General features: G+C 49.6%; 3 protein-coding genes across 9 annotated transcripts; 2 read left to right on the forward strand and 1 right to left on the reverse strand.

The window, feature by feature from the left end:
• Positions 1 to 589: 589 nt before the first annotated feature.
• Positions 590 to 14364, reverse strand: LOC123149196 (probable LRR receptor-like serine/threonine-protein kinase At3g47570). Of its 2 annotated transcripts, XM_044568770.1 has the most exons (13): positions 11413 to 14364; positions 9967 to 11314; positions 7537 to 7696; positions 7213 to 7410; positions 2303 to 7093; positions 2108 to 2215; positions 1934 to 2018; positions 1787 to 1828; positions 1615 to 1692; positions 1428 to 1515; positions 1210 to 1343; positions 1052 to 1120; positions 590 to 944 (listed from the first exon to the last, which is right to left on the reverse strand). In XM_044568770.1, exons 1-2 carry the CDS (start codon positions 14150 to 14152, stop codon positions 10872 to 10874), a joined length of 3183 nt encoding a protein of 1060 aa, XP_044424705.1. In that variant the 5' UTR covers positions 14153 to 14364; the 3' UTR covers positions 590 to 944; positions 1052 to 1120; positions 1210 to 1343; positions 1428 to 1515; positions 1615 to 1692; positions 1787 to 1828; positions 1934 to 2018; positions 2108 to 2215; positions 2303 to 7093; positions 7213 to 7410; positions 7537 to 7696; positions 9967 to 10871. The 2 variants fall into 2 exon arrangements, with proteins under 2 accessions (XP_044424705.1, XP_044424706.1); XM_044568771.1 differs by lacking the exons at positions 590 to 944; positions 1052 to 1120; positions 1210 to 1343; ... (5 more) ...; positions 7213 to 7410; positions 7537 to 7696.
• LOC123149200 (uncharacterized) lies at positions 3211 to 4028 on the forward strand. Its single transcript, XM_044568782.1, has 2 exons — positions 3211 to 3404; positions 3499 to 4028. Exons 1-2 carry the CDS (start codon positions 3285 to 3287, stop codon positions 3775 to 3777), a joined length of 399 nt encoding a protein of 132 aa, XP_044424717.1. The 5' UTR covers positions 3211 to 3284; the 3' UTR covers positions 3778 to 4028.
• Positions 5559 to 9551, forward strand: LOC123149198 (uncharacterized). 6 transcript variants are annotated; one of them, XM_044568772.1, is made up of 12 exons: positions 5559 to 6119; positions 6205 to 6363; positions 6464 to 6583; positions 6686 to 6926; positions 7028 to 7573; positions 7658 to 7741; positions 7816 to 8143; positions 8253 to 8448; positions 8536 to 8628; positions 8730 to 8992; positions 9082 to 9157; positions 9248 to 9551. In XM_044568772.1, exons 1-12 carry the CDS (start codon positions 5559 to 5561, stop codon positions 9371 to 9373), a joined length of 2793 nt encoding a protein of 930 aa, XP_044424707.1. In that variant the 3' UTR covers positions 9374 to 9551. The 6 variants fall into 6 exon arrangements, with proteins under 6 accessions (XP_044424707.1, XP_044424713.1, XP_044424712.1 ...); XM_044568778.1 differs by having other exon boundaries at positions 9087 to 9157; XM_044568777.1 differs by having other exon boundaries at positions 8748 to 8992.
• Positions 14365 to 27731: the final 13367 nt, after the last annotated feature.

The following is a 27731-nucleotide window of genomic DNA, read 5'->3' on the forward strand; positions in this document are numbered from 1 at the left end:
ATGCGAGGGACTCGAGGGATACGAGACGCAACCAAGTAGTATACTGGTGGAAACGAGCTAGGGAACAAGGTGTAGTAGCCATCGACGACAGTCTCGCCCGTTTCAGAGGAAACGAAGGGAGGGTTGATAATACTTACTAGCAGCTCACCAGATTCAGATGCTAGTATGCGTTTCTGTGATAGGGAATAATCATCTATACGGGAACGAAGCAGAGCTCTAGTCGACTCACCTTGAAAAGCTAATGCATCCACAACACGAAAATGGAGACTATAACCACGCTCGAACTCTGCCAAGAATCCGAGCACTGCCGGGCGATTGCGACGAGAATATGCCTGAAGGAAAGACTGAGATCTAGATACAGACATCCATTGGGGATTAACAGCTGAGCTGCGAATAAGTGAACGAGTGCATGATAGCCTAGTAAGGATTTCTACCAGAAGGTTGTCATTGTCAAGAACCGATGTGGGAATGATGCTGGACATGAACAAGCGAGGGTGGGAGTTGGTAGCTGGATGGAGAGGAAACAGGAGGGAACAGAAGGTGAATGGAGAGGAAACAGGAGTGAACAGGAGTTGGTAGCGTAGCTGTGTGAGCAGGGAATAGTGGCACTATCTCTAGAACCAGATTAATCAAGGAGTGGGATTACATCTTTACACAAACATGTGGAGCAATGAAGTGCAAAATAATCCTTCCCAATGGGGTACAAAAAGCCCTAGCAAGATAATATCACTGAGTTGATAATTATTATTACAAAAATAATACGGGCCTAATTAGTCTGAAACCAGCAGATTTGCAAGGGGGGCGTTGGGGCTGGTGACAAAAACGAAGTATCACCCATAGCATTGCGACGATACAATGAACGTCTTCAGTTTGAAGACTTGAAATGGCGTTCACCGATAGTAGTGTACATCTCACCGAGTCGGATTTGCTCTATTATTACTTTCCTGAAATTGAAATAACAAGCATCACCGCACGAGTCACTTTTATTAGGCAAGTATTCAGGAATGACATTTGGCATGTTTTCAAAAAAACAGTTGGAATTTTTCATTACATGATATCGTCTTGACTTGCGCCAAGTGCGCTGCGAAGCAGCTTTAGACTTACCCCATGATCCATGTCACTGCATACAGAACTTTATGTTGTTAACGTGCAGAACTCTATTGCACATCGGGGAAATAGCGGATGGGGAGGGGGGGTCGGCGTGCTCACCGGTATGCTGGGTCGCGCAAAATGGAAAATATCTTATCCTCAAAGCTGCAATCTTCTGGTATCTGGCTCGGAGCAATCTGATACCTTGGCATGACGGTTGATGCTGACGGGGTGGCAACGGAATTTTCCTGAAGCTTAATATACACAGTTTTTCAGTTAGAGACGATGGAATAATAAGCAAGATGAAGTAGATAAAGTGATGGGTTAGCAACTCAAACCTTTAGTCTGCTCTGCTTAGAAATATCGATATGGGCCTTGATGCAGTAGATAAAGTGATGGGTTATATCATTGAAGTTCTTTACGGTCCTGGCATATAGAAATTGAAGACAATATGCAATCAAGCACACTGATAATGAAAAATTCATGCATTTTGGAAATTTGGAGACTAACAACTCGATCATTCACCTGACCATGTAGGCTTTGATTTGGAAAAATTGCTCCAAACTGGTAGCCCTCCCAACAACACGTACATACATGCCTTCGCTGTTTGTAAGAAGAAAATGAGTGAGAAGGTATGATGTGAACATAACTGCAATGGAATAACCGAAGGTGTTAATAATGAAAAATATGTGCTGACTTGAACGACCAAGCATCCTTGGAGTCTTGACGGCCATCAAACCTGGTGTCAACAAGGATGGTCAAATAATGTCTTTAATATTTGCACTCTAAAATCTGGTTACCCCACTAGGAGTATGTAAGCAACGTGTCTTGATTAATATCTTACCAGAAGTATACATTAACGGACCCAGTGCCATCATATAGGTCGAACGTGCAGTGATCCATGCTGAGTGATTTGTTTCTGACCATGCCTATCAGATCCACCTGAATTTAATTCAGAAATAGTTCATACGATTACATGATAATATATGACCCTAAATATGTGTGCGTGTGATCCTACCGATGACACTGGCATGCCGTCGATGATTAATGGATAGCGTTCAGTGTCCTCGAAGAAAGAATCAAGCAGCATCTTAATAGTTAGGGGCCTTAGAGACGATGGAGCGGTCTGTGGAGTTGAGGAGCAGAGATTATATAAGATATTAAACATTCTACTTTGAACACCACCACAAGATTAGATGCAACATGGGCTTACATTGATGGACGATGTACCAGATGAGTTGGGGCGCGGATCCATAATTACTTGGCCGGTGAACAGCTCAGGGGTAGAGTTGGCTCGATTTGCCATGACAAAGATGAAGCTGTGAGGGTGGAGGGGCACGCCACCTTATACTAATGCCCATGCGCAGCGTACTAGTACCCGCGCGGCGCGGCCCAGTACGGCCAAGGCATGGCGATGTGCACATCAGTCAATAGTCACAGAGCTAAGACACATGGTGCGGCCAGAAGGGTGGCCAAGGGAGGCATCTACCGGGGGAGGAGGCACCTATCCACCTCTCATGCATGGATGGAATCCAATGTCAACACAATGGGAGCAGGCACGTGGCTAATATATGCTACTGTAGGCCACATGTGGATACCAGGGAGCCAAGTGGGCACGGGAACAGATTTTAAAGAACTTTCTTGTTGCCAGCCGCAGAACTTAACAAAATTTAAAGAACTTTTTTGTCAGCGGCCACATAACTTAACACTGTTATTTAGAGCCTTCACTACGAGACTTGAGTGTTATTGACTCATCATCGGCCACACTGATTATGAATGATCCGATTAACCTGTTATATTTGACGCTGACATTTTGCTAGCTTCCCCTGCGATGCAAAGCACACCCGTGAGCTCCATCCGAAGTGAGAGATTCAGGCCAGAAGCACATGCAGGAATCACTCCCTCCCGGAGTGCCAGTACAGCACGCGCATAAAGCAGGGACTGGACATGCACTGCTGGCGAAGTGGCATGAACAGTGCAATGCAGCCTGACAGATAAATGACTACACAGTTGGCTCCTGCGCGTGTTAGGAGCAGGAGTAATGGGAAAGTTAATGTACAGTTACACAAGGTTCTCTACAAAAAGGGGTGTGAGCTCCATGGGAAAGACAACACTTGACAACGAACTCGCAGCAATTTTGTAGAGAACCTGCTTCCACCCATAATCCATTCTCCTAGTGCACGGGAAGCAGTGGGATGGCCAGCGTGCAGACCTTCCACAGGTTGCACTGTGCGTGTGGCAGGCAATGCGCAAGGCGCAATGGATCCTCGGTGGCTAGGCGCGACAAGTTCTATCTGAACTGTGTCAATTACAATGTGAGCTTTTGGTAAATACAGTCCCCATCTATGCACATATCGACCCTTTTTCTCTAATACCATTTCCTCTGTCCATTGTATCATGTGTGTGCAGGTACAAGGTGCCAGGTTTTGCGAAGTGTACCTCTGGGAGGATGACCTCGACAGGTACACGAACCAGCGTTACCAATCTGCTGTTGATCTTGCCAACTACCACAAGACTCGTCACGAGAGGTACGAGGAGAAGCTGAACAAGGTTTATGAAGAGCTCAAGGAGGCATATGCTGAGATAAGGAAGCTCAAGAGGACGAACAAGGCACTCCAGATGGCTTTAGTGGCTACTGCACCAGTGGCTGCAATCGTAGCGATCACGTCTGCATGGGTGGCTAAGTGAGACGGATGTCATTGACCTAGAGATTTGGTGGCCCATACACCATCTATTTGTATCTTAGTGCTTTTTAAGTGTCCACTTGTTAGGAGCTTGGAAGTTTTGTTTCCTACTAAAAGCTCAGTGCCTGATGTAGTGTATCAAGCAGTGGTAGCAGTTGTCAGTCGGCAATTTATATATCACTGTACTATTTCATTTCAGAATGGATTAGTAAGCATTATCCACGTGTTTGAAAAAAAAATCCTAATAATTCAGTATTGAGAGAGTTGAGGTGGCATAAGACGCGCTGAGATGATAGTTATCGTCCTTGTGTACTACATCCGGAAGTAACAAAAGTATCTTGCAAATCTTTACTATGCCAGCCTAAAACAACTGTTCTCTCTCCAGCAGCTGTGGGCCAGCCCACCAGGCAGCAACGTGGTAAAAGCTGTGGGTGAGTGCTGGGGGCAAGGGCCAAGGTCTTTGTTTCGTTCCCCTCCACACCGACAGCCTCCTGGACAGAGAGCAAGAGCAGCTACTCATCTCTGTTCGAGCGCAGGTCCAAGAACTATAGCAAGTTGGGGATAAAGATTTGCAAAAGGTATGACCCAGGCTCCTTGTTCTTCCCCTCGATAAAGAACGCAGATCCACCTGCTATGCATGTTAGCCCCCGCTCATGAGAGAAGAAATTGTTCTGAGCTTGTTATAACGATTTGGTTTACACCCCAAGTTTGGGTGGAACCAGCTCGCTGTTCTTCGCAGTTCGTACTAGCTAGATTATTTGGAAATGCATGAATCTATGTTTACTGTTTCCCCACCTAATAGTGTTTCAGTTAGGGCATCAGAGTCTGAACCTACCTTTTTACATTACTTTTTACCATCCAAACTAAGACATTCCGAGGTGTTTTATGGGAGTTATTTCATGAAGGGGCGTTTAAATGTGCATCAAACTTCAATTTCCCACCTACCAGCTAGTCGTTCTTTGCAGTTCATCCTAGCTGGATCCTTTTGAAATGCATGAATTTATGGAAGCTGATTCCCCACCTACTAGTGCATCAGTTAGGGCAGCAGAGTCTGTATCTATGTTTATCCGTTACTTTTTGCTACCCAAACTAAGGTGGTCCAGGGTGTTTCTGCGGGTTATTTCAATAAGGGTCGTTTAGTTGTGCATGGATCTTCAATTCCCGATGGCTACACTCCTGATACGTAAACCAGCCCCATTTAACAGTTCATAGTACATGCTCGTACAACTAGCGCTAATTTGCTTCAGGCATAGCTGTTGGGGAATAACATTGGGGTCATAATTTCTAAAGTGTGATAGAGTAAGGTGCTCATGCAATTCAAACTTAAACCAACATTTTGAATATGAATTGAACCGCCACTTACCATTGTTGACCATCAAGGTTATACAAACCAGGGTAAATGAGTTGTTCATGAAACATGATTATGCATTTGTTATTACATTCAGATGTTTTGGCCTGCATTAAACTTTAGGGTCTGTGGCATCATGCAATTACATTCATTTTGCAGAGTTATGAATCAATTCTCATGCTTATATTTTTGCTACAGCTCATGGCATCAGACTCGTCAGGATCAATGTACCAAGAATCGAATGAAGATGACTTAGATGCATTTGATGCGTACCCAACTACTGAAGCGGGTCCAATAGATGATGAATCCGAGTCTGACGGTTGCGGAAAGGGAAAAAAAAGGGGGGAACATGTGCAATAAACTCCAGGGGCAGCGTGAAGAGGTTTAAGAAGCTGAATGATGTTTTGTTAGAGGAGAAAAAAAGGCTTGTTGAGGAGATGAAATTAGGTGGTCTAATGCATCTGCCGAAAATTACCAGGACCAATAGGCACCAGCAAATGTGGGTTCTCAGCAAGGTTGATGAAAAAGCTTCAGCAATAATTGTGGATGGTAGAAGGGACACTCCATTTGATGACAAAGACGTTGAGAGGGTTCTAGGTGTGCCCGGAGAGGGAGCAACTATAAACAATAATCCAGCACCCCATGTATTATCTTCAGTTAGGCAAACACTAGGGATAAGCAGCAGTGAAACAAGGATCTCAGTGATTGAGGAAATCGTGAAGAAGGAATATGGTAGGGCAATGACCAAGTCAGAATCTGATGCTTTCAAGGTTGCCTATGTTGTATGTGCAGTTACATATGTTCTCGCGCCACCGTTGAAGCACAACTACTTCCTGACAGAATACTGGGGAGGTCTGCACACCCCTGATCTCATACACATGTACAACTGGGGTAAGTATGTCCGGGAGGAAGTGCTTCTATCAGCTGGGAGGGTCAAGTCAAAGCTCCTTGGGGGCAAAGTTAAATCAAACATCTCTGGTTGCACTTTCTTCATTCAGGTATGGGTAAACTAAGCTGGTTTGAGTCTTGTGCATACGAAGATGCATATGTGATGACTAATATTGTAGATAAATAATGCCACAGGTGTTCTATCTGGACAATCTTGATCTTGAGGACGAGAACCTACCACACGACGTCTTCCCAAGATGCAAGGTCTATGATCAGAAAAAGATTAGCATGGTTATTGAAAAGGACACAAGCGCAGGAAAGAACGCAGATATTGTTATATACGGACTACTTCTGGTACAGTCCTAAACGTTGACCCTACTCATTTTGGTTGTTTTTCAGATGTTATCTTTGCATTATGTTTGCGACTAACTTGCAGTGAATATTTGTTGTTCAGCCGAGGCCGGCGCACACAGTGTGCTATAGCAGGAACAGAGCTTCAATGTCCTTCATTGGCAAGATTGCTGATATCGGAGCCGGGTCAAGCAGATATCAAAGAGCACCGATGATCGAGGAGGTACTAAAGTTATCGCAATATACATATTGACCTACGTGCTAGTGTGTTCAGAATGCTGCATGATGTACATTCAGTGCTGATTTCCGTTTTGTGTAATATCAGATTGTTACTATACTTGTGGAAAAAGTGGGCCAATATTCATCTAGATGCCGAGCAGCGTTGCAAGCGGCGTCTAAGAAAGGGGCCAAGATAAACAAAAAGCACGCGGATGGGTGGGATGGTGTTGTGAGGGAGACTGACATTTTCATTGAAGAAGAGACCTCTAAGATGCTCGCAGATATTGATGAAATATCAGAAACTGTAAGGCAGAACAACAAAAGGCCAAGGGAACAAGACTACCAAGGTAAACGAGTTATGCTATGAATATGACCAAAATTAAATGGACCAGGACTTGATGAATCATATGTTGTGCTTGTAATTGATACCTTTGTATTGACGATACAGATGATGATGTCTCACCTGAAGAGTCCGGAGAAGAGTCGCCATTTTCACCACGTTCGGCCATTTGTCCTGTGAATACAGATAAACGGAATGTAGATGATGGTAATCCTATCCATAGGTCAAATGACAGTCAACGGGGTGGTTCCCCGAAAAGAGCAAGGGTCGAAGAGACAGAGGAGGATCCTGACCCGGCGATTAAGAATCTGGAAGGACTGGTCGCGGCAGCAGACCAAGACAATGAAGTAACAAATGACACTGTGGTGCATGAACAAATGCCAATCCAGGCCAAAGCAGCAGATGGTAGGCAATGGGTATATGGCCCTAATGCAGCGCTTAACACAGAGGTTCCCTCATATGACCTCGGAATAGACAATGCTGGGCCAGTCCTATCACCGGGAAGGGAATTGTCAGTTGTGGCTAAAACTCAACAACCGTTCCACATTCAGCATCACACTGCCCAGGCCGGTCCAAGCAGATTCAAAATAGATTTCACAGGTTTTAGGAGCAAAGACCTGATGGATGATTTCAGTAGAGCGGTGACACCAGAAGGTAAATTGATTTTGTCCCATGGGATGTACCATACTTCGCCAGTCATCTTTCAATATTCCTGTACCTAACATGCTTTGTCAATAGTTGCAGGTACGAGCTCCGTGCCATCAGCTAACACAACACCTGTATCAACATATGGGAAAAATGAACTCCAAGGTGATAGAACATGTAATGAATAACACTAACACACTGTGCGATGCTGTATTTGGATCATGCTGATGTTGGGAAAATGTGCATTGCAGGCTCAGGGCTTGACATAATATGCACTCCTGTGCACAGGGCGATAGAGCCGAATAAGGCGGCGGGAACAACACCTGTTAGCCTGAACAGGGAGATCGCGGCACAAGAGTTGGACGTACGTGAGGAGATGGAGGAGGCAGCAATCAACCTGAACGTTCCACAGACACAAGATGGCCTCAGTACACATCCACAACGAAAAAGAACAGTTAAGCCAGGCAAGGCTGCACGGTCCCCTTTTGTTCTGGGGTACGATCCTCCCCTAAGAGCACCAGCTAATGTTGAAAAGGTCTTCAAGATGTTTATGAAGGAGCCCGCATCTGCAAGGAAAGAGTATGTACTATTTATGCGGCATCCAGCAATATTTCCATAGATTTCAATCTTTTTCTGGGGTGCTTGTCACAAGCGATTCTCACATTATCGTGTGTTTTTACATTTGCAGCAATTGGGTTATAAGCACTCAGCCAAAATACATCGAGCTCTCTGCCGAGCGAATCAGGACGAACCTTTCGGAAGGGGGTGTGATAGATAATGATTTGATGACAATAGCAGTTAGAAGATATCAGCAGATTGACTACACTTTTGCATTGGATAAAGATGAAGGGTGCTGGCGACATTGGCTCGAGCCAGACTTTGTGGTGAGGACCGCATTTTATGCTTAAGTAATATGTATTTTTGATATGATCAAGCAGCTCTGCCTAATGATTCGTTGTTTGATTTGACAGAACCATGTGAGCAGAGGAGACGTGATTGTGAGGTATGTGCAGGACATGTTTATTGGGGAACATATCAAGTATGACGTGCACAGATGCACTGAGGTAATTCTGTCTAGATTTTTCATGCCTAGATATCATGCCTAGATTTTTCTATATATAGGACGGGTATTTTGATGCACATACATGTTTGGTTTATTCTCTAGTTCTTACTCAACGTCAAGTTCAACTTCACATGGTCGACCTACATTTGGGATTTTGTAAAGAGGAGGATAATCGTTCTTGACCCAACAATTAACAACGGAGACGAGTCTGACAAAGTCATCCAGAGTAGGCACAGAAAGGTTGCAGACAATCTTCATGAAGCATTGCAAAGGTGCATTCAAGCATTTTTTCAAGGTTGGGCTCCTGACATGACGAGATGGAATACAGTGTTCCCGAAAGGGATAAACGTTGGTCTATGCAGCGGGTAATGTCGACAACTCAAAACTAATCGCAATGATGTTGTGAGGGGGGGTCTTAAGCACATGTGTTTACATTTTATCCGACCTTTCGCAGGCCAGACAGCGGGGTATATGCACTGCACTATGGACGGAATTGGATGGGAAGCAAATTCAAGAGGGACCTGAACCCGGTTCGGACGAAGCTGTGACAATTGTTTTATTTTTATATTGCTGAAACACTGTGATTATGAACTGATAGTTCATGATTTGTTCCTATACAGCAACACGACGGGGTGCTCCATTCCAGGATGAACATACTGGTAGATGTGCTTGGACTGGAGGGGAACATTGGACACTTGCCTGAGAGATACAAGAAGTGCCTTGTTAGGAACAAGGAGGATGCGTGATGATTATTGCTCTAGCAAACTATCTGCGCTTGTTTGGTCGAGAATCGAAGCTGCAGTTTGAACTTTTATATGTATGGGACGTCCTAATCTGCAAGCTTTATGCTTTTGGGCAGTCAAGAAAACTGAATTTAGCGGACTGTAAGATTTAGTAAATTAAAGCTTTAACCATTTGGTGCAATCCGTTATGGCCTATAGGTGTTTGAAAAAACTATGCCCAAATTCACATCGTTGTGGATTTTATCCAGAACTCTGCATTTTAGACTGACGATAACAACATATTACAATGACTTTCCAACCCATCTATTACACGATTCTTCTCCTGCGGACCCAAAAACGGTTTCCACGGGTAGTGTGTGTATACTCCCCAATTTTTGAAAGTGTTTTCGCTTAAACAAATTAGTATATCAAGTTAAAAAAATTCGAGGCAGCGCTGCTGAACATTTGTACTAGAATCACATATGGGGAGTACATCATCTTAAGTGGCTCGTATACGAACTATAATGACAATCAGAAAGTGGTTTCCATGAAACTGAAGTAAAATAATCAATCACAAAAAGAGCAGTAAGTGGTGGTGTATAAGTAATTCCCCTGACCTTCATCTAGGGCGGGGCGACAGAAAACTGAATGAGACTGACGGCCTGTCGGACGCTCGCCGTTGACGCCAACCAGGTGGCCGCGTCCTCCGCCCCCGTTTTTTTAGCATAGCTCAGCAAAGAATTGGGGAATATGAGATGAATATAGTTCAGTATCGAGATGGATATTTCCGATCTGGTACGGGTTTGACGAGTTCTGTTGATTTGTTACCTATATGCTTTGCCGGATCGACTTGCCCCAGTTCGATCTGCCACACCGCCGTCGGCAGTGTCTCTGAATCGGCGCCACGGCGGTGGAGGAGCTGAGTGGCGGAGGAGATGGATAAAGGGGAGGAAAGCTGCGGAGGTGTGGGGGGAGGGAGGGGTACTGTGCGCTCTGCCCCGCTGAACTTTACTGTGTTTCTCAACAGAACTTTATGGCGAATATACGGAAAATGGCTTGGCTTGTACCGCGACGTAATTAACATCTGTGTTAAACAGCTACGGGTCATTAATTATCCGGCATCCTCTAACCTCAAACGTAACGTGTATTGTGGATAAACGAGCACGGGTATAGCACGTCGCTGCGCACGGGAAGAGACTAAAGAAAGTAGCCTAGCAGTACTAGTTGGCAGGAGAATCTATAGACAGCTGGCCCACAACCGATGCAATACATCTCCATATACGTACACCAAAACAATCACATGCTCGGGAATACGCTGCATGGCTGGGACAGCAGTGGGGCAGGTTGATTTGACTGCACCGGAGATGGATCTCCGTTCCAAAATAAATGACTCAACATTGCACTAACTTTATACAGTAGGGAGTACTAATCAAGTAGTATCAAGTATATTCCCCGCAAAAAAAAAAGTAGTATCAAGTATCTATCGAACTCACTGCTCCGGCTGTCAGAGGAAGCACGCTCGCTAAACCACAGGCTTGTTTGCACCGCAAGCGCGAAGGCAGGCGTCTCTGATGAGGTGCATCTCGGCGGCGGCCTCCTTCATGCCCATCCTCTCGTACGGCGCCCGCCGGCAGCAGCTCAGCGCGACCCTCACGGCGGCGACCACGCAGTCCCGCGCCGTGACGCGCACCTCGCTGTCCTCCGAATACGACGTCGACACCGTCGACATGGTCGAAATCGAAGCCGAAACAGAGACTGATCTCTCCAGCCCCTCCATCGGCAGCAGGGCCGGGTCCAGCACCTGCTCGATCCTCTCCGGGAACGCCGCCGCCACGAACTCCGGCAGCGTCGTGCCGTTCCCGAGCCCGCCGTCCGTCGGCGCCTTCCCGGCCAGCATCTCCAGGAGCGTGACCCCGTAGCTGTACGCGTCGCCCGCCCTGGACACGCTTCCCGTCGTGCCGTACTCTGCAAATGGCACAGCATGCGCAAGAGTTTCTTCAGACAAGTGACCGTGACACCTGACATGCCATGGTGGAAAAGTAGCATGATGGAGAGAAACGTACCCGGCGCGACGTAGCCGATGGTGCCCCTGATGCCGATGGTGCTCTCGGTGCCTTCACCTCCGGCGTCGAGGAGCAGCAGCTTGGCGAGGCCGAAGTCGCCGATGCGGGCCGTCATGTCGTCGCCAAGGAGCACGTTGCCGGGCTTGAGGTCGCAGTGCACGATCGGCGGGTCGCAGCTGTTGTGGAGGTAGCTGAGCGCGTCGGCGATGTCCACGGCGATGCTCAGCCTCTGGACCAGGCTCAGGCCGCCACGCTTGCGCGCGTCCGATGGCCCCGGGTGCAGCCACCGGTCGAGGCTGGTGTTGGGCATGAAGTCGAACACGAGGGCCCTGAACTCGCCGCCGGCCGCGTCCACGCTGGCGCAGCAGGTGACGATGCCGATCAGGTTCCGGTGCCGCGCGCTCCGCAGGGTCTCGCACTCCGACAGGAACGTCTTGCACGCCCCGGCTTGCCCGAGGTCGAGCACCTTCACCGCCACGGGCATGGCCTCGTGCGCCAGGTTTCCTTTCCTCTTCAGTGCCAGGTTGCCGCGGTACACGGACCCGTACTTCCCTGCGCCGACGAGGTTCGCCTCCGCGAAACCGTCGGTGGCTTTCGCAAGCTCGGCGTAGGACACCCTCGGGTAATAGTTGCCGTTGAGCACGCTGCGGGCCGCCGTGCTCGTGGTCCTCGACTTCCTCTTGCGCCGCCACAGGAGGACCGTGAGCAGTACGGCGATGCACAGAGCGGCCCCTATGACGGGCAGCGCGATCTTGAGGAACAGGTGAGAGCCTCTGGTGGTGGAATTCGCGAGTGTCCGGCACGGCGGCAGCCTGAGCTGCGTTGCGCCGCCGCAGAGCGCGTTGTTGCCGGCCATCTTGAACCCGGTCGCGTTCGCGAACACGCCGCGCTGTGGGACGTTGCCGGCGAGGTTGTTGCCGGACACGTCGAACACGACCAGGGAGCTTATGTTCTCCAATCCCACGGGCACGCCGCCGGACAGTTCGTTCCGCGAGAGGTCCAGTTTTTGCAGCCCCGTCATCTGGCCGAGCTCCGGCGGGATGGCGCCGGATAACCTGTTGCTCGACAGGTTTAGCATCCTGAGCCCCTTCAACTTGCTCAGCAACGGCGGGATGCTTCCGGTGAAGAGATTGCTGTCCAGGTCGAGGAACTCCATGCTCTGGCAGCTCCCGAGCTCGGCCGGCACGTCGCCAGATAAACGGTTCCCGGCGAACGTCGTGAACGTGAGTTTCACAAGCTGGCCTACCTCTCGCGGGAGAACGCCGTCCAGCTGGTTACGCGACAAGTCCATCGCCGATGACAAGGACGAGAGGCCGAACAGTTCCTTCGGGACATGGCCGGCGAGCCCATTGCCGGAGAGGTTGAGCAGCATCAGGCGCCGCAGGTTGCCGAGGCTGGGAGGAATCGACCCGTTCAACGAGTTATCGCTGAGGTCGAGGCTAAGCAGCTGCGTGAGGTCGCCAATGGCGGACGGCACCGGCCCGGTCAGCTCGTTCCCCTGCAACTGCAGCTCTTGGAGGTTCTCCAGCTTGCCAATCCCCTCTGGGATCGCGCCGGCGAAGAGATTATGCCGGAGGTCCAGCATCTGTAGCCCGACGAGGTTGCCTATGCCCGGCGGTATAACGCCGGAGATGCGATTGCCCGACAAACTCAACGCCTGGAGCATCGAGAGGCGCGCGATGGAGCTCGGCATGGCGCCGGAGAACTTGTTGCCGCCGAGGAATATTTCAGTCAGGGCGTCGCAGCTCGTCAGGTTGTCCAGGAACTCCCAGCCGCCAGCGTCGGTCGCCGTGAGCTGGTTATTGGACAGCTGCAGCGACTGCGGGCAGAGCTTGCCAATCTCCGGCGGCACCCGGCCGGTGAAGCTGTTGTTGGCCAGGCTGAGGAACTGCAGCTGGGTGGCGTTGGCGAGCGTCGCTGGGATGGGCCCGGTGAGGCGGTTGCCGCCGAGGTAGAGGTGCACGAGGTTCGGCCAGCGTGCGCCCGCGTCGCGCGGGAGCTCGCCTTGGAGCGCGTTGTTGGCGAGGGCGAGGCCCCACAGAGACGACAGGTTGAAGAAGCCGGGCGGGATCTCGCCGGAGAGGCGGTTCTGGTACACGCTGAACGACTGGAGCATCGGGAGGCGTGCGAGGCCCTCAGGGATTTCGCCTTCGAGCAGGTTCTCTGCGAGCTCGAGCCGCTGGATCGACTTGAGGTTGCCGAGCGACGGCGGGATGCGGCCGGAGAGCGAGTTCGTGCTGAGCTTCAGCACCGTGAGCGACGACATGGCGCCGAGCCAGGCGGGGACGGCGCCGGTGAGGTTGTTGGCGTTGAGGTACGCGGTGCTGAGGTTCCCGAGCCCGCGGAGCGCGGCGGGGATCTCGCCGGTGAAGGCGTTGTCGCAGAGGCTGAGCCACCGGAGGCGCCCGAGCCGGCCGAGGCTGGCCGGGATGGAGCCGGAGAATGCGTTGTCGGTGAGGTTGAGGACCTCGAGGTGCGCGAGGTCCGCTACGGCCGGGGAGAGCGTGCCGGCGAGGCGGCGCGAGCCGACGTCCAGCGTGGTGACGCGCCCCGCGGCGCTGCAGTTCACCCCGGCCCACCGGCAGAAGCGCCTATCGTTGCTCCAAGACCGGAGCGCGCCCGTCGGGTCCTGCGTCACGCCGGCCTTGAACGCCAGCAGCGCGTCCCGGTCGTCTCCCGCCGCCGCCGCTAGACAGGAGAGCAGGAGCAGAGCCACCGATGCAACCGCTGGCGCCGCCATGGTGGTCCGTCCGGGGTCGTCGGATGCCGATCAGGTCTGCATGGGCATGGCCTGCATAAATGGGGAGCTCGAGCGATGAAGTCACGGCTGGCTAGCGCATACAGGTCAGGTAATCTAATCTGTTGTGCAAGTGAGACCGAGTAGACGGTGAGTACGCACGCACGCACTGTACGGTAGGTAACGCACGCTGATGGTGGTACGATTGTCGATGCATGCACTGACCTCGTCTTCGTCCTCGTAGGTCAAGAGAACACGACAGGTTGTTAGTGTACTTTTATACATTCCGTTAATCAACTAGTTCGACATGGTATTTGCGATTCAGCTAGTCGTAATAATGAACTAATGATCGTGCCAGTACATCGTTAGGCACTTGGTTGAGATTATTTGGGCGTGATTGCCGGTGCAAAGTGGCTGCTAACCTAGTGTTTGTCTCTTTCTTCAGAATGTCAGCTGGAATAACTGTCCATAGAACTATTCTTTGTCTTGCTAACCATTATTCGCTTTTGCTTCTTTTTTTAGGAAAAGGAGGATGGTCCTCGGACTCTGCATCTGGAAGATGCATGTAGCCACTTTATTAATTATTCGTAAAGACTTTACAAAATAATACATCAATATGCCTAAAGCCACCATCTTGACAACATCTGTCGCTACTTCTATCCATTGATCAAGGGGTGCAGAAAGTGTGAACTGAATACCCAAACCTTTCACCTAAGCTTAACATCTGAAGCGGGAGACTCCAACCAACCCACATACTAGGTCTGAGGCACAAACCGCTATGACGCACTTAGGTCGTCGCCGCCGTTTTCCATCGATCCATCTTCAGAGCAAATACAGAGCATCGACCTTGCCAGGCCTGCTGTCGACGCCACCACGGCCCCAGACAACAACTTCTCCCCGCGTGCGTTCATCATCACACACCCGTCGTCGAGGCCCTACCGCGCCACGCCACCAAGACTCCACGTCATCGATGCGTCACATGGAACGCCGCCCCACCACAGATGTCGTCCACTGGTCCCTCGAGCCAATGCATACCTCCAAGAATGACGCCCCCAAGAGGGATACGACACAAGAGCAATGCCATCATCCGATCAACCGATCTAGGGTTTCCCCTGGAGGTGGCGGATAGGGGTCTAGAGCTTTTGCACCATGATGCCTTCAGGAAGGGGATGACGCAGAAAACGCCACCATCGCCGGCCTTGGCAACGAGCCAAGAGCAAGGTTTTCACCCAGATCTGCTCGAGGAACCTCCATCTAGCCTCGTGTGCATGAGACCGCCACCAACCACCGCCGCCGCGCATGAAGTAGGCCGCACCGGCCAGATCAGATCTGACCAGAAGCCAAATCACATGTACAACCGATCCATCCACCAAGCTCTCCATTGCCGCCGCCATCGATCTGAGATCCGATCGGCCGCAAAGCCGCCCGCCGTAGCCATGAAGCAAGGGCGGCCACCGCGCCGCAGGACTCGACCAGTCGCGCCTCCACACGCCAGGGACCCCGCCCAGAAACCCCCGCCACCGCCATCTGCCCTCGGGCTTAGCCCGGCGGCGACGTGAGGAGAGGAGGGATTAGATTGGGACTCGACGGCGGCTAGGGTAGCGGCGCGCCCAAATCGCCCGGTGCAAGAGCGATGCGGTTATTCCTCGGGAAATTAGGATTTAATTTTGCCTCGGTCGATTCTCCCAAGTGTGTGACCCTCAGGTGAGACAGGAACGCCGCGGCCGGCTGCGGCAAGGTCCCGCCTAGAGCAAGCCGGAGCCGTCGACGACGCGGCGGCGGCATCATAGACAGTGACAAGTAAGGAACTTGACTATCTGGGAGAGGGGGAGTCGGAGGAAGAGATCCTAGCATGTATAGTTGGATGGTTGGGGCCGCGGATGCTCAAGAAGGATGAGGCAAAAAAGGCGGCACATGGCGGCAGCCCCCCCCCCCTCCCCCGCAAGTAGCGGCGGCCGGTGGGAGGCTCAACAATGCATGAGGAGAAGGAAGAAGGGAAATTGCGACCTGGAAACTCCACCGAAAAGATAAGCCCAAATTCCAACGCTCCAAAAGTAGCGGCGTCCGGCGGGAGGCTCAGTGATGCATGAGGAGAAGGAAGAAGGGGATCGCAACCTGAAAACTCCACCAAAAATGCCAGCGCGGGTGGGATGAAGAAAAAGATAAGCCCAAATTCCAATGGTCCAAAAGTAGCGGCATCCGGCGGGAGGCTCAGCGATGCATGAGGAGAAGGAAGAAGGGGCGCGACTGAACTGGCAATGCGAATGGGAGGAAGAAAAAGATAAGCCAAGAATCCAATGTTGCGAATAGAATCGACAAAAAATGGGTTTTCTCCGGTTAACCGATCTATATGCAGCACCCATTTTAATGTTGTGTTTGTTTTTTTCTCGTAACAATATACTTAGCTTTTTTTATGGAAAGGCCACATGCAATCTATTTATATAAAATAGGACAAAATCTTACCAAAACTTTGCCATTTTGGACCCATCACAAATTGGCAAAACCTCGTCGTTTTTAAATCCAGTGACACAACAATAGAAAAAACCCAGCAAGGCGGGCCTTAGCTAAAGATCCAGCTCTTCAGGTGAAAGCCTAAGGCCCGGTCGGGTTGGGCGACGGCGTCGGCATCGTCGCTTCCCTCATTGGGGTGTCGCCTTGAAGAGCATTGGTTCCCATTCGCGCTCTGCATGTGCTAGACACTCATGACTCTGCGGTCGGCAGGTGCCCGGTCGGCAATGTGGCGGTGCGGCGTCCAGTTTGGCAACGATGATGATGGCTAGCGGTGCAGGGTCGCGGCAGTGCTTCGGTTGTCGGTGCTTACCCGGCATGCTTGACAGGTCTCTTCTGGGTCTTGCTGTGCCGTCGCGGAGTCGGAGCTGCCCGGGAGGTTCCTAGGCGGCGACGATGACAAGTGGCCGGTGGTCTTCGAGGAGGTGTTAGTTGGCCCCAACTCTCTTCATCTCTCCCTGTGTTTTGGTGGTCTTCTTAGTCGGAGTTGTCTGGCGCCTGCGCCGGTGGCCGACTGTTTGGCATAGGCCGGCATGAGTTTCGGCGTTTGTGACGACGAGGACTTCGTTGGTGGAAGTCGATGGTGACGTCGAAGTCGCTGGTCGTGGAGGAGTGATGACGATAACACTTGGTGACGCCCTTAAGTTTGTGTTTCCTCTATGCAGCATTGTTGTATCTTCGTGTGGGTGGCCAAGTCAGACGGTGTTGCCCTATGTGGGCTGTTGTGATGGTTTTATCCCGATTTTCCGTTAATTAAGCGTTCAACCCTCTTTTTAATGAATCGGGATCTTTATGAACCAGTTTCAGGAGAAAAAAAAGCAAGGTGGAGGTCACCAGCGCGTACCGGTCCGCGTCCGCCGCCGCCGGCGGCGGCCGCAAACACCGGCGCCACCGTGCATGCTCTTCTTGCGTCTATGGTCGTTTTTTTTCCTACTGTTTGTCCCGCATGGTGACATCGGCGGTGCCGTGATGGACCGAAACGGGACACGTCCCTCCCTATCTACGACGAAGAAGATACGTTATTACGTACTAGTAATAACGAGTAATCCATTGCTGATTGCTCTGCCTATATATGACTTCCTGCACGCTGATGCTGACATAAACCAAAACGGTGACATTGATTAGTCTACCTTGCTCTGACGCTGACACGACCCAAGTGACCATCCGTCTGTTATGCACGTAACAAAAGACTGGGTCCACGCGAACCAACATGTATTTGAATGGTTAGGATTTAAATTCTGATGCTCGCACTAATTTCTGAATTTATTTCACGATTTCCAGTGATGCGTATTTAATGGGAGGAGATGTTCCCCTCGACGACGAGGCACCTACGGTAGAGATGATATGCTGGCTCAGTCTTTCGGAGATACTTATAAAAGTAAGGTGTGCGTGTGTGCGTTTATAGAGATGAATATAAATGGGGCGCTGATCTGCGCCGGTGCGCCGGCCCAACCGTTGGACCGGTCCAGCACCAGCCGTCCGATGCGCCAGCCAGGGCCGTCAGATCTGCGTGAGATTCCTTAGAGAAAAATCTCCCCACCGCAGCCGCCCCCTCGCCGCACCGCACCGCGGGACGCCCCCGCTGGTCGTTGACCTCGCAACAGCCTGCACCTCGCCGCACCAGCCTCGCCACGGATGGCAGCTAGCCACCTCCGCCGTCGGCCGCAACTGGGCGACAAAGCCGTCGCAACTCCGCCGCCGCCGGCCATTGGCACATGCAACACTCGCCGCGGTTGCAGCTGATCCGTGAATGGACGTAGCAAAAATTCAGACAGTTGTAGCAAAAACGCCGCCGGAACTCGCCGCCGCGCTTGAAGCACCATGGCCTCGTGAATGGATGTAGCAAAACACGTCTCCAGTAGTAGCAAAAAACAAGGTTGTTGCAACAAAAATGTCGTAAAAAAGCACCACAGCTTCATGAATGGATGTAGCAAAAACACAGACGGTAGTAGCAAAAATTTAACACGGTTGTAGCAAAAATGGCCACCGTCGCCGTCGCCGGTCGCAGAAAATGGGCGCCGTTGCAAAATCAGAAGACGGTTGTAGCAAAAAACCAGGCTACTTCCAGCAAAATTAAAATACGGTAGTAGCAAAACTTGGTCTGATCTAGCAAATCAAAACAGATGATAGCAAAAATTGTTTCCGGTTCCAGCAAAAAAAGACACTGGTTGTAGCAAGAATAAATGCTGGTTGTAGCTCATGATTTGCCGGTTGTAGCATGTTCGAGTCGCCGCCGGCAGCTGCTGGTGCCCCTCCTCGCCGCTGGAGGCAGCTTCCTCCGGGCAAGGTGTCGACCTTGCAGCACATCCACCAGCTGGTTCCAGCAAAAACGAGGCATCGGTCCAGCAAAAAAAATAAAAATTTCATTAAAATCAAAAGGGGATGGTAGCAAAAAAAGAAAGGGGTTGTAGCAAAAAAACGGGTGGATCCAGCAAAACGGACCTGTTCCAGCGCAAGTTCATCGCCGGCGTGGTCGATTGCAACTTGGCCGCGGCGGGAGATGGGGAAGGAGATGCGGTAGGATGTGGATGGGGACGAGGACGAGCTCTGCTCCCTTATTGCAGCAGGATGTGGATGGATCCCAGCTGCCGGCGGCCTGGCGACGAGTGGATCCAGCTGCGGCGGCCATGGCGACGAGCGCCGCTCCTTGGTAGCGGGTGGGGAGGGAGATGTGCGAAGGATGTGGATGGGGATGAGCCTGCGAAGAGATAAGGAGAGCTGGACGGTGCGTGGGGCTCACTAGCCACGTGCTGTTGTTTTGGAGACCGGCGCAACGGTTCGGCCGGTGCCCCGGCCACAAACATTTACCATATAAATGTGTGTATATGAACGCTTTGCGTCTGTACTGATGTTAAAAAAAAAGGACCGGATCCCCGTGACCGCATGGGAGCTGCGTGCCATGCGCCATGCCCGAGTGTATACTAGTACTACGTCCACGCGTGCACTGACTTTTCTTTAGGATAGGATATGATCGAAGGAGCCGGGCGTTCATTTATTGTTTTGCCGGCGAATTAGTCAGACTCTTTATCTCAGCGCCAGCTCCGCATTGACCTTGCCTCCGCCGCTGTCGGATTGGGAAAAGAATTTTCTTCCTTAGGAGAATTTTGACTGCGAAAGCTGGCAATCATAAGTAAAAGGTTAGAAAAATGCTAGAATAATGGCCTAAAAAATTTGGTAAAAATAGAAAGTGTCAACGACGAGATTCTCTGTTAAGGCCATCTTCAACACAAGACGTTAGAAAAGGACACCTGCCAGATCAACAGTTATACTGTCAACTCCCTCGCGCCCGGAAAAGTAGGATCTAGGCGATCAAGGAGGCGAGTGATCCCTTGCGCGCCGCCGGTGACGCCGCCGGTTCCCTCTCTCTCCGTCGGCCGCTCCGACGGCGGGAGGGAGGGGGAACCTCGGGTCTGTTCGCTAGGTGGGTGTGTGGTAGGGTTAGGGTTGAGGAAGACACTGCCGAGGCCATTTCGGTGGTGTCACGTCGGAATAAGTTTCTCCGGGCTCCGTTCACGGTCAGGCGAGGCTTTTGCCTTCGTCTAGGAGTCAGCGGTGTTGGGGATCCTCGGATCTCGTCGAGGTCGCGGGCTATGGTGGTTGGAGGTCCATCGGCACTGATCGTTTGGATCCTCAGATGGGCGATGGAGGCAGGGAGACAAAGACCTTTCTTCTTCCTTGTTGGTATGATTTGCTGCTGCTATTCTTCTCCTTCCTCTACGCTGATGCTGGTGAGAGATCCTGCTTTGTCCGGACGGATGGCCGGCCGCGGTGCTGGACCGGTCGAATGACTCGAGTTCTCTTCCTTTCGGAAGGGACACTTTTCGCGGTACTCAAAGCCAAAGATGGCGATGGCTGTTACAGGTGTGTTGGATTGATGTCCATGCCCTCTCAGCGCTGGTGTCAAGAAAGAAGGAAGCAGCGTGGCGGCAATTATACCGTGGTCGAAGATGATGGCCTGTTTGCGACTAGTTACAGATCCTTCTGCTGCATGAGTCTTCTCTCAAGATTCAGGGATGATGACACAGGGCTCCGGAGATCTTTTTGTGTTATGGTTGTCTTAGGGTATTCTAGATGTTCATGGTCCTTTGTGTTTGCGTTTATTGTGTTTGTAAGGGTCAACTACTTTGTACTGATTCATGATTTGAATGAAAAAAAATTCTCAAAAAAAACTCCCAGCGTTTTTTTAGAGAACGTCGGCCTTTATTAATCATGCACACAAGTTACACAGAGTCTCCCGGATGCAATCCGGAGCAGAATGAAAAACACAAGGACTCGTAGAGTTCAGACTAGATCTAGTTAGAACATATGCTAAAATATTATAATGCCGACGAACATGCATAAAAGAGGCAGAAGGCAAAGATCGAGATGCCATCTTGATGTCAGCTATGATCGAACCCACCATGGATCGGTCCCGGCTCGAAGATTGAATCCTTTGAATCACCGAGAGGCAGTCGGACTGAAATATCACCGTGTCATAATTCTTCTCGCCCGCCAGCAGCACCGCCCGACGGAGAGCGAGGGCCTCAGCCACTTACGGGGACAAGACATCAGGCAGGGGCTCGGAGGCAGCTGCCACACACTGCCCAGAATGGTTCTGCACCACTACCCCCACCGCAGAAGAAGCACTCTCGACGGAGACCGCAGCATCAAAAGATACCAGGAGCGTACCAGGCGATGGCGGAGTCCAACAGAAACCAGGCGCTGAAGTAGCACGCCTAGAGGCAGCGACAGGCTTGAAAAGATACTAGAAGATCATATCCACATAAGCCCTCGTCCTCGCAGCGGTCCGCTTTGGATGAGGAGGATCCGGCTCATTTCGAGCAGCATTACGGGCCTCCCAGATGTGCCACATAGTGACCGTGATGATGGAGATATCTCTGCCAGAACACCGGCCAAGCAGATCGAACAGCCATTGCTTTGGCGAAGAGAAAGATGAGCGATACAACTTGATTCCAAAGACGTCCTTGATCTCCTCCCAGATTGAGCTAGCATGGACACAGAAAAGCAACGCATGCTCAACACCTTCGACCCGGCCACAGAAAACACAATCAGTCCTCGTTGGGACATGTCGACGCTGCAATTGTTCTCCCGAAGGCAAACAGTTGTGAGCAAATCTCCACAGCAAGATCTTCATCTTGTTCGGCACCTTGATGGTCCAGATCTTCTTCCAAAGTTTTTCCTCCAAGGGCCAACCTGAGTGCTGACCCCCACCATTTCCACTTTGAGCCGAAAGAAACTTGCTCGTCCTGACCATATTGTAGGCTGACCGGACGGAATAATGACCGTATTTAGTGAACGGCCAGCGCACGTAGTCCGGGCCCCCCTCCAGATTAACATGAAGCTTGAGGATGTCGTTAGCCACTTCAACAGGAAAGAAAGCATGCACTGTCTCCTCGTTCCAGCTCCCACTCTCCTCATCCAGCAAGCAGTGGACTGTAGCCGAGTTTGGAATGGGAGAAAGAGTTCGAAGCATAGCAAGGGGAGTGGAAGGGATCCAGTTGTCTTTGACGATGAGAGTACTCCTGCCATCCCCTATCCCCCATTGCACACCCTTCTTAAGCAGGTCCCGTCCATGCAAAATAGCTCGCCAAGTGGCCGAGGCAGAATTAGGAGCAGGAGCATTCCAGAAATCACCAAACGGAAAATACCTCCCTTTTAGAACCCGAGCACACAAAGATCCGGGGTCAGTCAGAAGTCTCCAACCTTGTTTGCCCAACATAGCTTGGTTGAAGAGCGCCACATCCCTGAAGCCCATACCCCCAAGGGATTTCGGCGTAGAAAGCCACTCCCATGAGCGCCAATGCATTTTCTTCTTGCCATCCTCTCGGCCCCACCATTGGTCAGACACGATCTGCCTGAATTTCTCGCAAATAGCCACTGGTAAACGGAAACAGCTAGCAATGAAGGTGGGAATAGCTTGGGTCTTTGATTTTAGCAAAGTTTCAGTACCAGCTCTAGACATAGGACGATCAGACCAACCAAAGATGTTCTGCCACACCTTATCAACAAGAAACTTGAAGGTACTAGTAGGAGAATTACCAACCTCCGTCGGCATACCCAGATATGAGCCTTGAAAGGATTCGTTGCTGATGCCCAATTGTGCCTTAACCCTGTCCTTGACACTTGTGGGGCAGTGATTGCCAAAGAACAGCGCCGACTTGTCTCTGTTAATAGTCTCGCCCGATCCCGCACAGTAGGAATTAAGGGTAGATTCCAAAGAAGCCACACTCTGAGAATCACTCTTTGCAAAGAAGATGCTATCGTCTGCGAACAGGAGGTGTGAGATAGACGGGCCATGACGGCCATTACGAATCCCATGTAGCTCGCCACGAGCCTCCTTTTGAAATAGCAGACTAGACAAACCTTCAAGCATAAGAGAAAAAGATATGGGCTTATTAGATCCCCTTGACGAATCCCACAAGAAGGAACCACCGGTTCAGTAAGCTCACCATTAACACGCACGGCATAACGGACATTCGTCACACACCTCATGACAGTCTCAATCCACAAACTTGCAAAACCCAATTTGGTCAGGCACTGGTGTAGATAGCTCCACTCCACACGATCATAAGCTTTCATCATATCGATCTTAAGAGCAAAGAAGGGTTTCTTCACGTGCTGTTTCCGGATGGTTTGAAGACACTCATAAGCAATAAGGGTGTTATCCGTGATCAACCTGCCGGGGACAAAGGCACTCTGACTCTCCGAGACCACCACAGGCAGAATAGATTTCAGACGGTTGGCTAAGACTTTGGAAGCTATCTTGTAAAGCACATTGCAAAGACTAATGGGGCGAAAGTTCTTCAACAGCCTAGGCTTGGTTTGTCGTTGATGCATAGAAAGGCACCGAGCGCTTGCATCTTCTCTTCTGGAGAGGGTTGGGTCTTTCTTTCTAGAATGTAGTTAGATCCCACTATTAGCGTGTTGCCTCTATAGTCCAACAAGGAAATATGAAAGATGCTGCCTCATCAACAAAAAATGTATTAGGGTTTCTATGCCTCTCGACGGTGCCACTGCCGGTCCACCTCGCCTACTGTGGCCTTAGGGCCATGGGGCACGATGGGTCTCAGCCCTTATCGATGGGTTTCTTAGAGTTTTGTTAGGGCTTGTGTCCTTCTCCGGAAGGTGTGATAGCGGCGGCTCCCTGAAGATGTAATAAGATTCTTCCCGTCCAGTCCCAGTTTCGTTGGTGCGACTAGCATCATTGACGGGCGTGTGGAGGTGTATGTCTCCGGCAGATCTTTCTTTGATGGATTTGCTCGGATCTGATTGTCATTCGTCCTGTTTTTGTGTATCTTCAGATTGGATCCTCCCGGTCTACGCTACTCTTCATCGGCAACGGTTGCTCTTCTGGTGCGCTGATCCTATGTGACGTTAGTACGACAACTTTCCGATTGTCTACTACAACATGTTTTGCCCAGCTTCGATGAGGGAGGGGCGATGACGACGGCGCGCCTTCGACTCGCTTCAGTGCTTGTAGTCGTCGCTAGGTGGTCTACGGATTTATATGTAATTTCTAATATTTTTGGTGTTCATTGTACTGTCATGGCTAAAAATGAATAGATCAAAAGTTTTCTCGTAAAAATATCCCGTTATTAGCACGTGCCATCGAAACAGGGAGCTCTAGCTTCGTGGGATATTTCATTTTGCCATGATAAGCGTATGAATAGGCCTCGGTGCGCATTTTTGGAACATGGGTGTGCGACCACCTGATTAAGCAAAAAAGGTAAAGAAGGTACCAGAAAATCAGTGGGTTAATTAGGCCATTAAGCGTATGAATAGGCCTATTCACACCTCATTAATCTTGCCAGATTGAGAAGTTTGTTGGTTTTGTCGTGTTTTTTTTTCATAGCAAAGAGCGTATTTCTTTTGTGAACATCACTTTTTGTATTCGTGTTCGTTTTATCTTTCTAGGCTTAGTTTGAAGATCTTCAATATGCATTTCCACTTTCTGATGGAAAATGCAGAAACAAATATAAGAACACCCATTCCCATCCTTTTTTATTCGGTTTCCATCCTATTTTGCTTTCACAATATTTATTTTTGCGAGTTTATTTTTGTTTCTCATCGATATTGGGGTTGCCTATGATTTCTATATTCGGGGCAGCACTGTCTATCACTGGGCTTTGGGCTTTTGTTAGAGGATGGTGTCCTTTTTAGATAATTATTGGACCAAAATCACTATCTGAGGAATACTTGTTGTAAAGATCACTCCAACTTTCCTGGTTGCGATAAGTGACGCACATGCAACGCGTCACTTGTCGCAACCTGGAGTTTTCCCTTTTTTCGTAGATCTGATTATTCAAAATGTTTTATCTCTCAAACCGTGCGTCCAAATCTCGAACCGCTTTCACCGTTGGATTCCTCGCGTCGAGATCTTCAAAACTAGATCCCATATTGATAGGTTTTGACAAACTTCTTTTCACAAATAAAAACCGAACGAAAAAACCGAACCGGGGGCACTGGTTTTTTCCCTTTCCGAAACAGGCGCGCCCGTGCCTCTCACGATATCACTACTGTGCCTCTCGCGGAAGCAAAATCGTGACTCTCGTGGAACAAAAAAAAAGAGAAAGCATGTTTTTTTCGTTTCAGAGGAGGCACGGTCGTGACTCTCGTGAAAACACAACCGTACCTCTCGCGAAAGGAAAAAAACAGAAAACATTTTTTTCCCGTTTTCGATAGGCACTACCGTGACTCTCGCGAAAGAAAAAAAAACAAAAAACATGTTTTTTCCCGCTTCCGAGAGGCACGGCCGTGACTCTCGCGGAAGCAAAACCATGACTCTCGCGAAAGGAAAAAAAACAGAAAACGTGTTTTTTCGTTTCCGGGAGGCACGCCGTGACTCTCGCGAAAGCACACCCGTGCCTCTCGCGTAAGCAAAACCGTAACTCTCGCGAAAAAGAAACAGAAAACACGTTTTTTTCATTTTCGGGAGGCACGGCCGTGACTCTCGCGAAAGCACACCCGTACCTCTCGCGGAAGGAAAAAAAACAGAAAACTCGTTTATTTTTTCCGTTTTCTAGAGGCACGGCCGTGACTCTCGCGAAACCAAAATTGTGCCTCTCGTGAAAGAAAAACCGTGACTCTCGCGAAAGAAAACAAACACATTTTTCGCGCAATTTTTTTTATCGAAAAGCTAAGGACGACCGGTGGAAAACCAAAACGTCGGAAAAACCCGTTTAAGAAACCGAAAACGCATGCGAAAAAAAAATCCAAAACACCCATAGCACGACACGTGGCGAATGACTGAGAGCGCGCCAAGTGACGCTGATCGTTGCGAGGCTCCCGATGGAGCTCTCGTTAACTAGTTGCTCTCTTATTGGACCCCCTAAAATAAGATGATTATCGGAGTTTAATGAAGTGCAAAATTTAGTCAGACCCAAGGCGTTCGCTATGTGGCTTCTTTGTTGGTCCTCACTGGAATCGTTGCTATTAATAAGTTGACACCCCAAGACTTCTTCAGCCTGTTTTGTGGCGGTTCCTCCGGTCAGAAGCCTAAAATAAGTCGGGAGCTCTTTGAGGCAAATAGATGCTTCTTCGCACATGACGTGCACAATGCCGGCCCATTGCGACGCGAGCAGGCGCATGCAACGAGGGAGAGACCCATGCTTTGCCTGTAGCGAACTGCACTGTAACACACAACTTTGTTTTAAAATGAGACCCTTTTTGAATAGCAAACATTTTCTGAATTTTTTGAACATTTTTTGAATTATGAAACAAAATTCTAAACTCCAATCATTTTTGAAAGTTCAAACATTTTCTAATGTGATTTAGTTTGAACATTTTTAAAATTTTGTATGCATTTTCAAATTCCGAACAATATTTTGAAAAACCAAATTTTTATTGAGAATTCGAACATTTTTTAATAATATGAAAAATTTATATCCCAAATATTTTCGGAAGACACAAACATATTTTGAATTCCCGAACTTAAATTTTACAATAAATTCTGAAATTGCGACCATTTTAAAAATTTCTGAACATTTTTGGAAAAATCTTGAACAAAAGAATTTCCTTTCAAAAAAATCAAAAGGGAAAAACAAAGAACCCTGAAAAAACAGTAAATAAAACCGATTCAAGAACCTACTAGAAGGTTCCCAAAATCGGCCAGGAACCCAAGTCCTGCAGTATGTTCTTGTGCCCACTCATCTTGTTTGGACGGAGCCAGAAAATGGTGATAGGGGGGGGGGGGCTTGGGCTTGGACAATCGTATAAGAGACAATCATGTAGGCATATACACTGGTAGAAAAAGGGCCTGTTGTCCCGGTTCGTAAGGGCCTTTTGTCCCTTTTACTGAACCGGGACTAAAGGGTCGGTACTAATGCCCTGTCCCTTTAGTCCCGGTTCAATCCAGAACCGGGACTGATGGGCCTCCACGTGGCCTGTGCGCGGAGCCCAGGCAGGAGACCCTTTGGTCCCGGTTGGTGGCACCAACCGGGACCAATAGGCATCCACGCGTCAGCATTTCTGTGGCTGGGGTTTTTGTTTTTTTGAAAGGGGGGGGGGGTTGGGGGTTTTGGGGGGTTAATTTAGGTGTTTCATATATTGTGTTAGCTAGCTATAATTAATAGAGAGAAGTGTCCTCTCTTATGTCCGTGCTTGGTCGACGCTACGTACTATACATACGTATAGAGAGGACTAGACACGCTAGCTAGCTAGTAAGCAAACGAAGGAAACAGAAGATCGTCATGAACATATATGCATACAGAGAGAAGTGATATCGACCACCTCTCCTTCTCCGAGAGATTGGTCGAACAACAAGTTCTCGTATATCTATCCGACACTACCGGCTACATATATACAATAATTATCTCTTACAAATATAATCATACGGACTCATGGTCCACATAGTATTCTCCGTCTTCAGCGATCACGTGGTCAAGAAAGAATGCCGCCAATTCCTCTTGAATTGCTCGCATGCGAGCTGGTGCTAGGAGTTCATCCCGCTTCCGAAACATCTAATTTGAAGAAGGGGGTCAATACATATATATATATATATATATGAATGAATGAAACTCAACACAAATGATGGTAATAAAATAAAATTGTGAATGTTGTTATTTACGTACTTCAT

The sequence above is a fragment of the Triticum aestivum genome, chromosome 7A (assembly GCF_018294505.1).
Source record: "Triticum aestivum cultivar Chinese Spring chromosome 7A, IWGSC CS RefSeq v2.1, whole genome shotgun sequence".
Taxonomy (NCBI): domain Eukaryota; kingdom Viridiplantae; phylum Streptophyta; class Magnoliopsida; order Poales; family Poaceae; genus Triticum; species Triticum aestivum.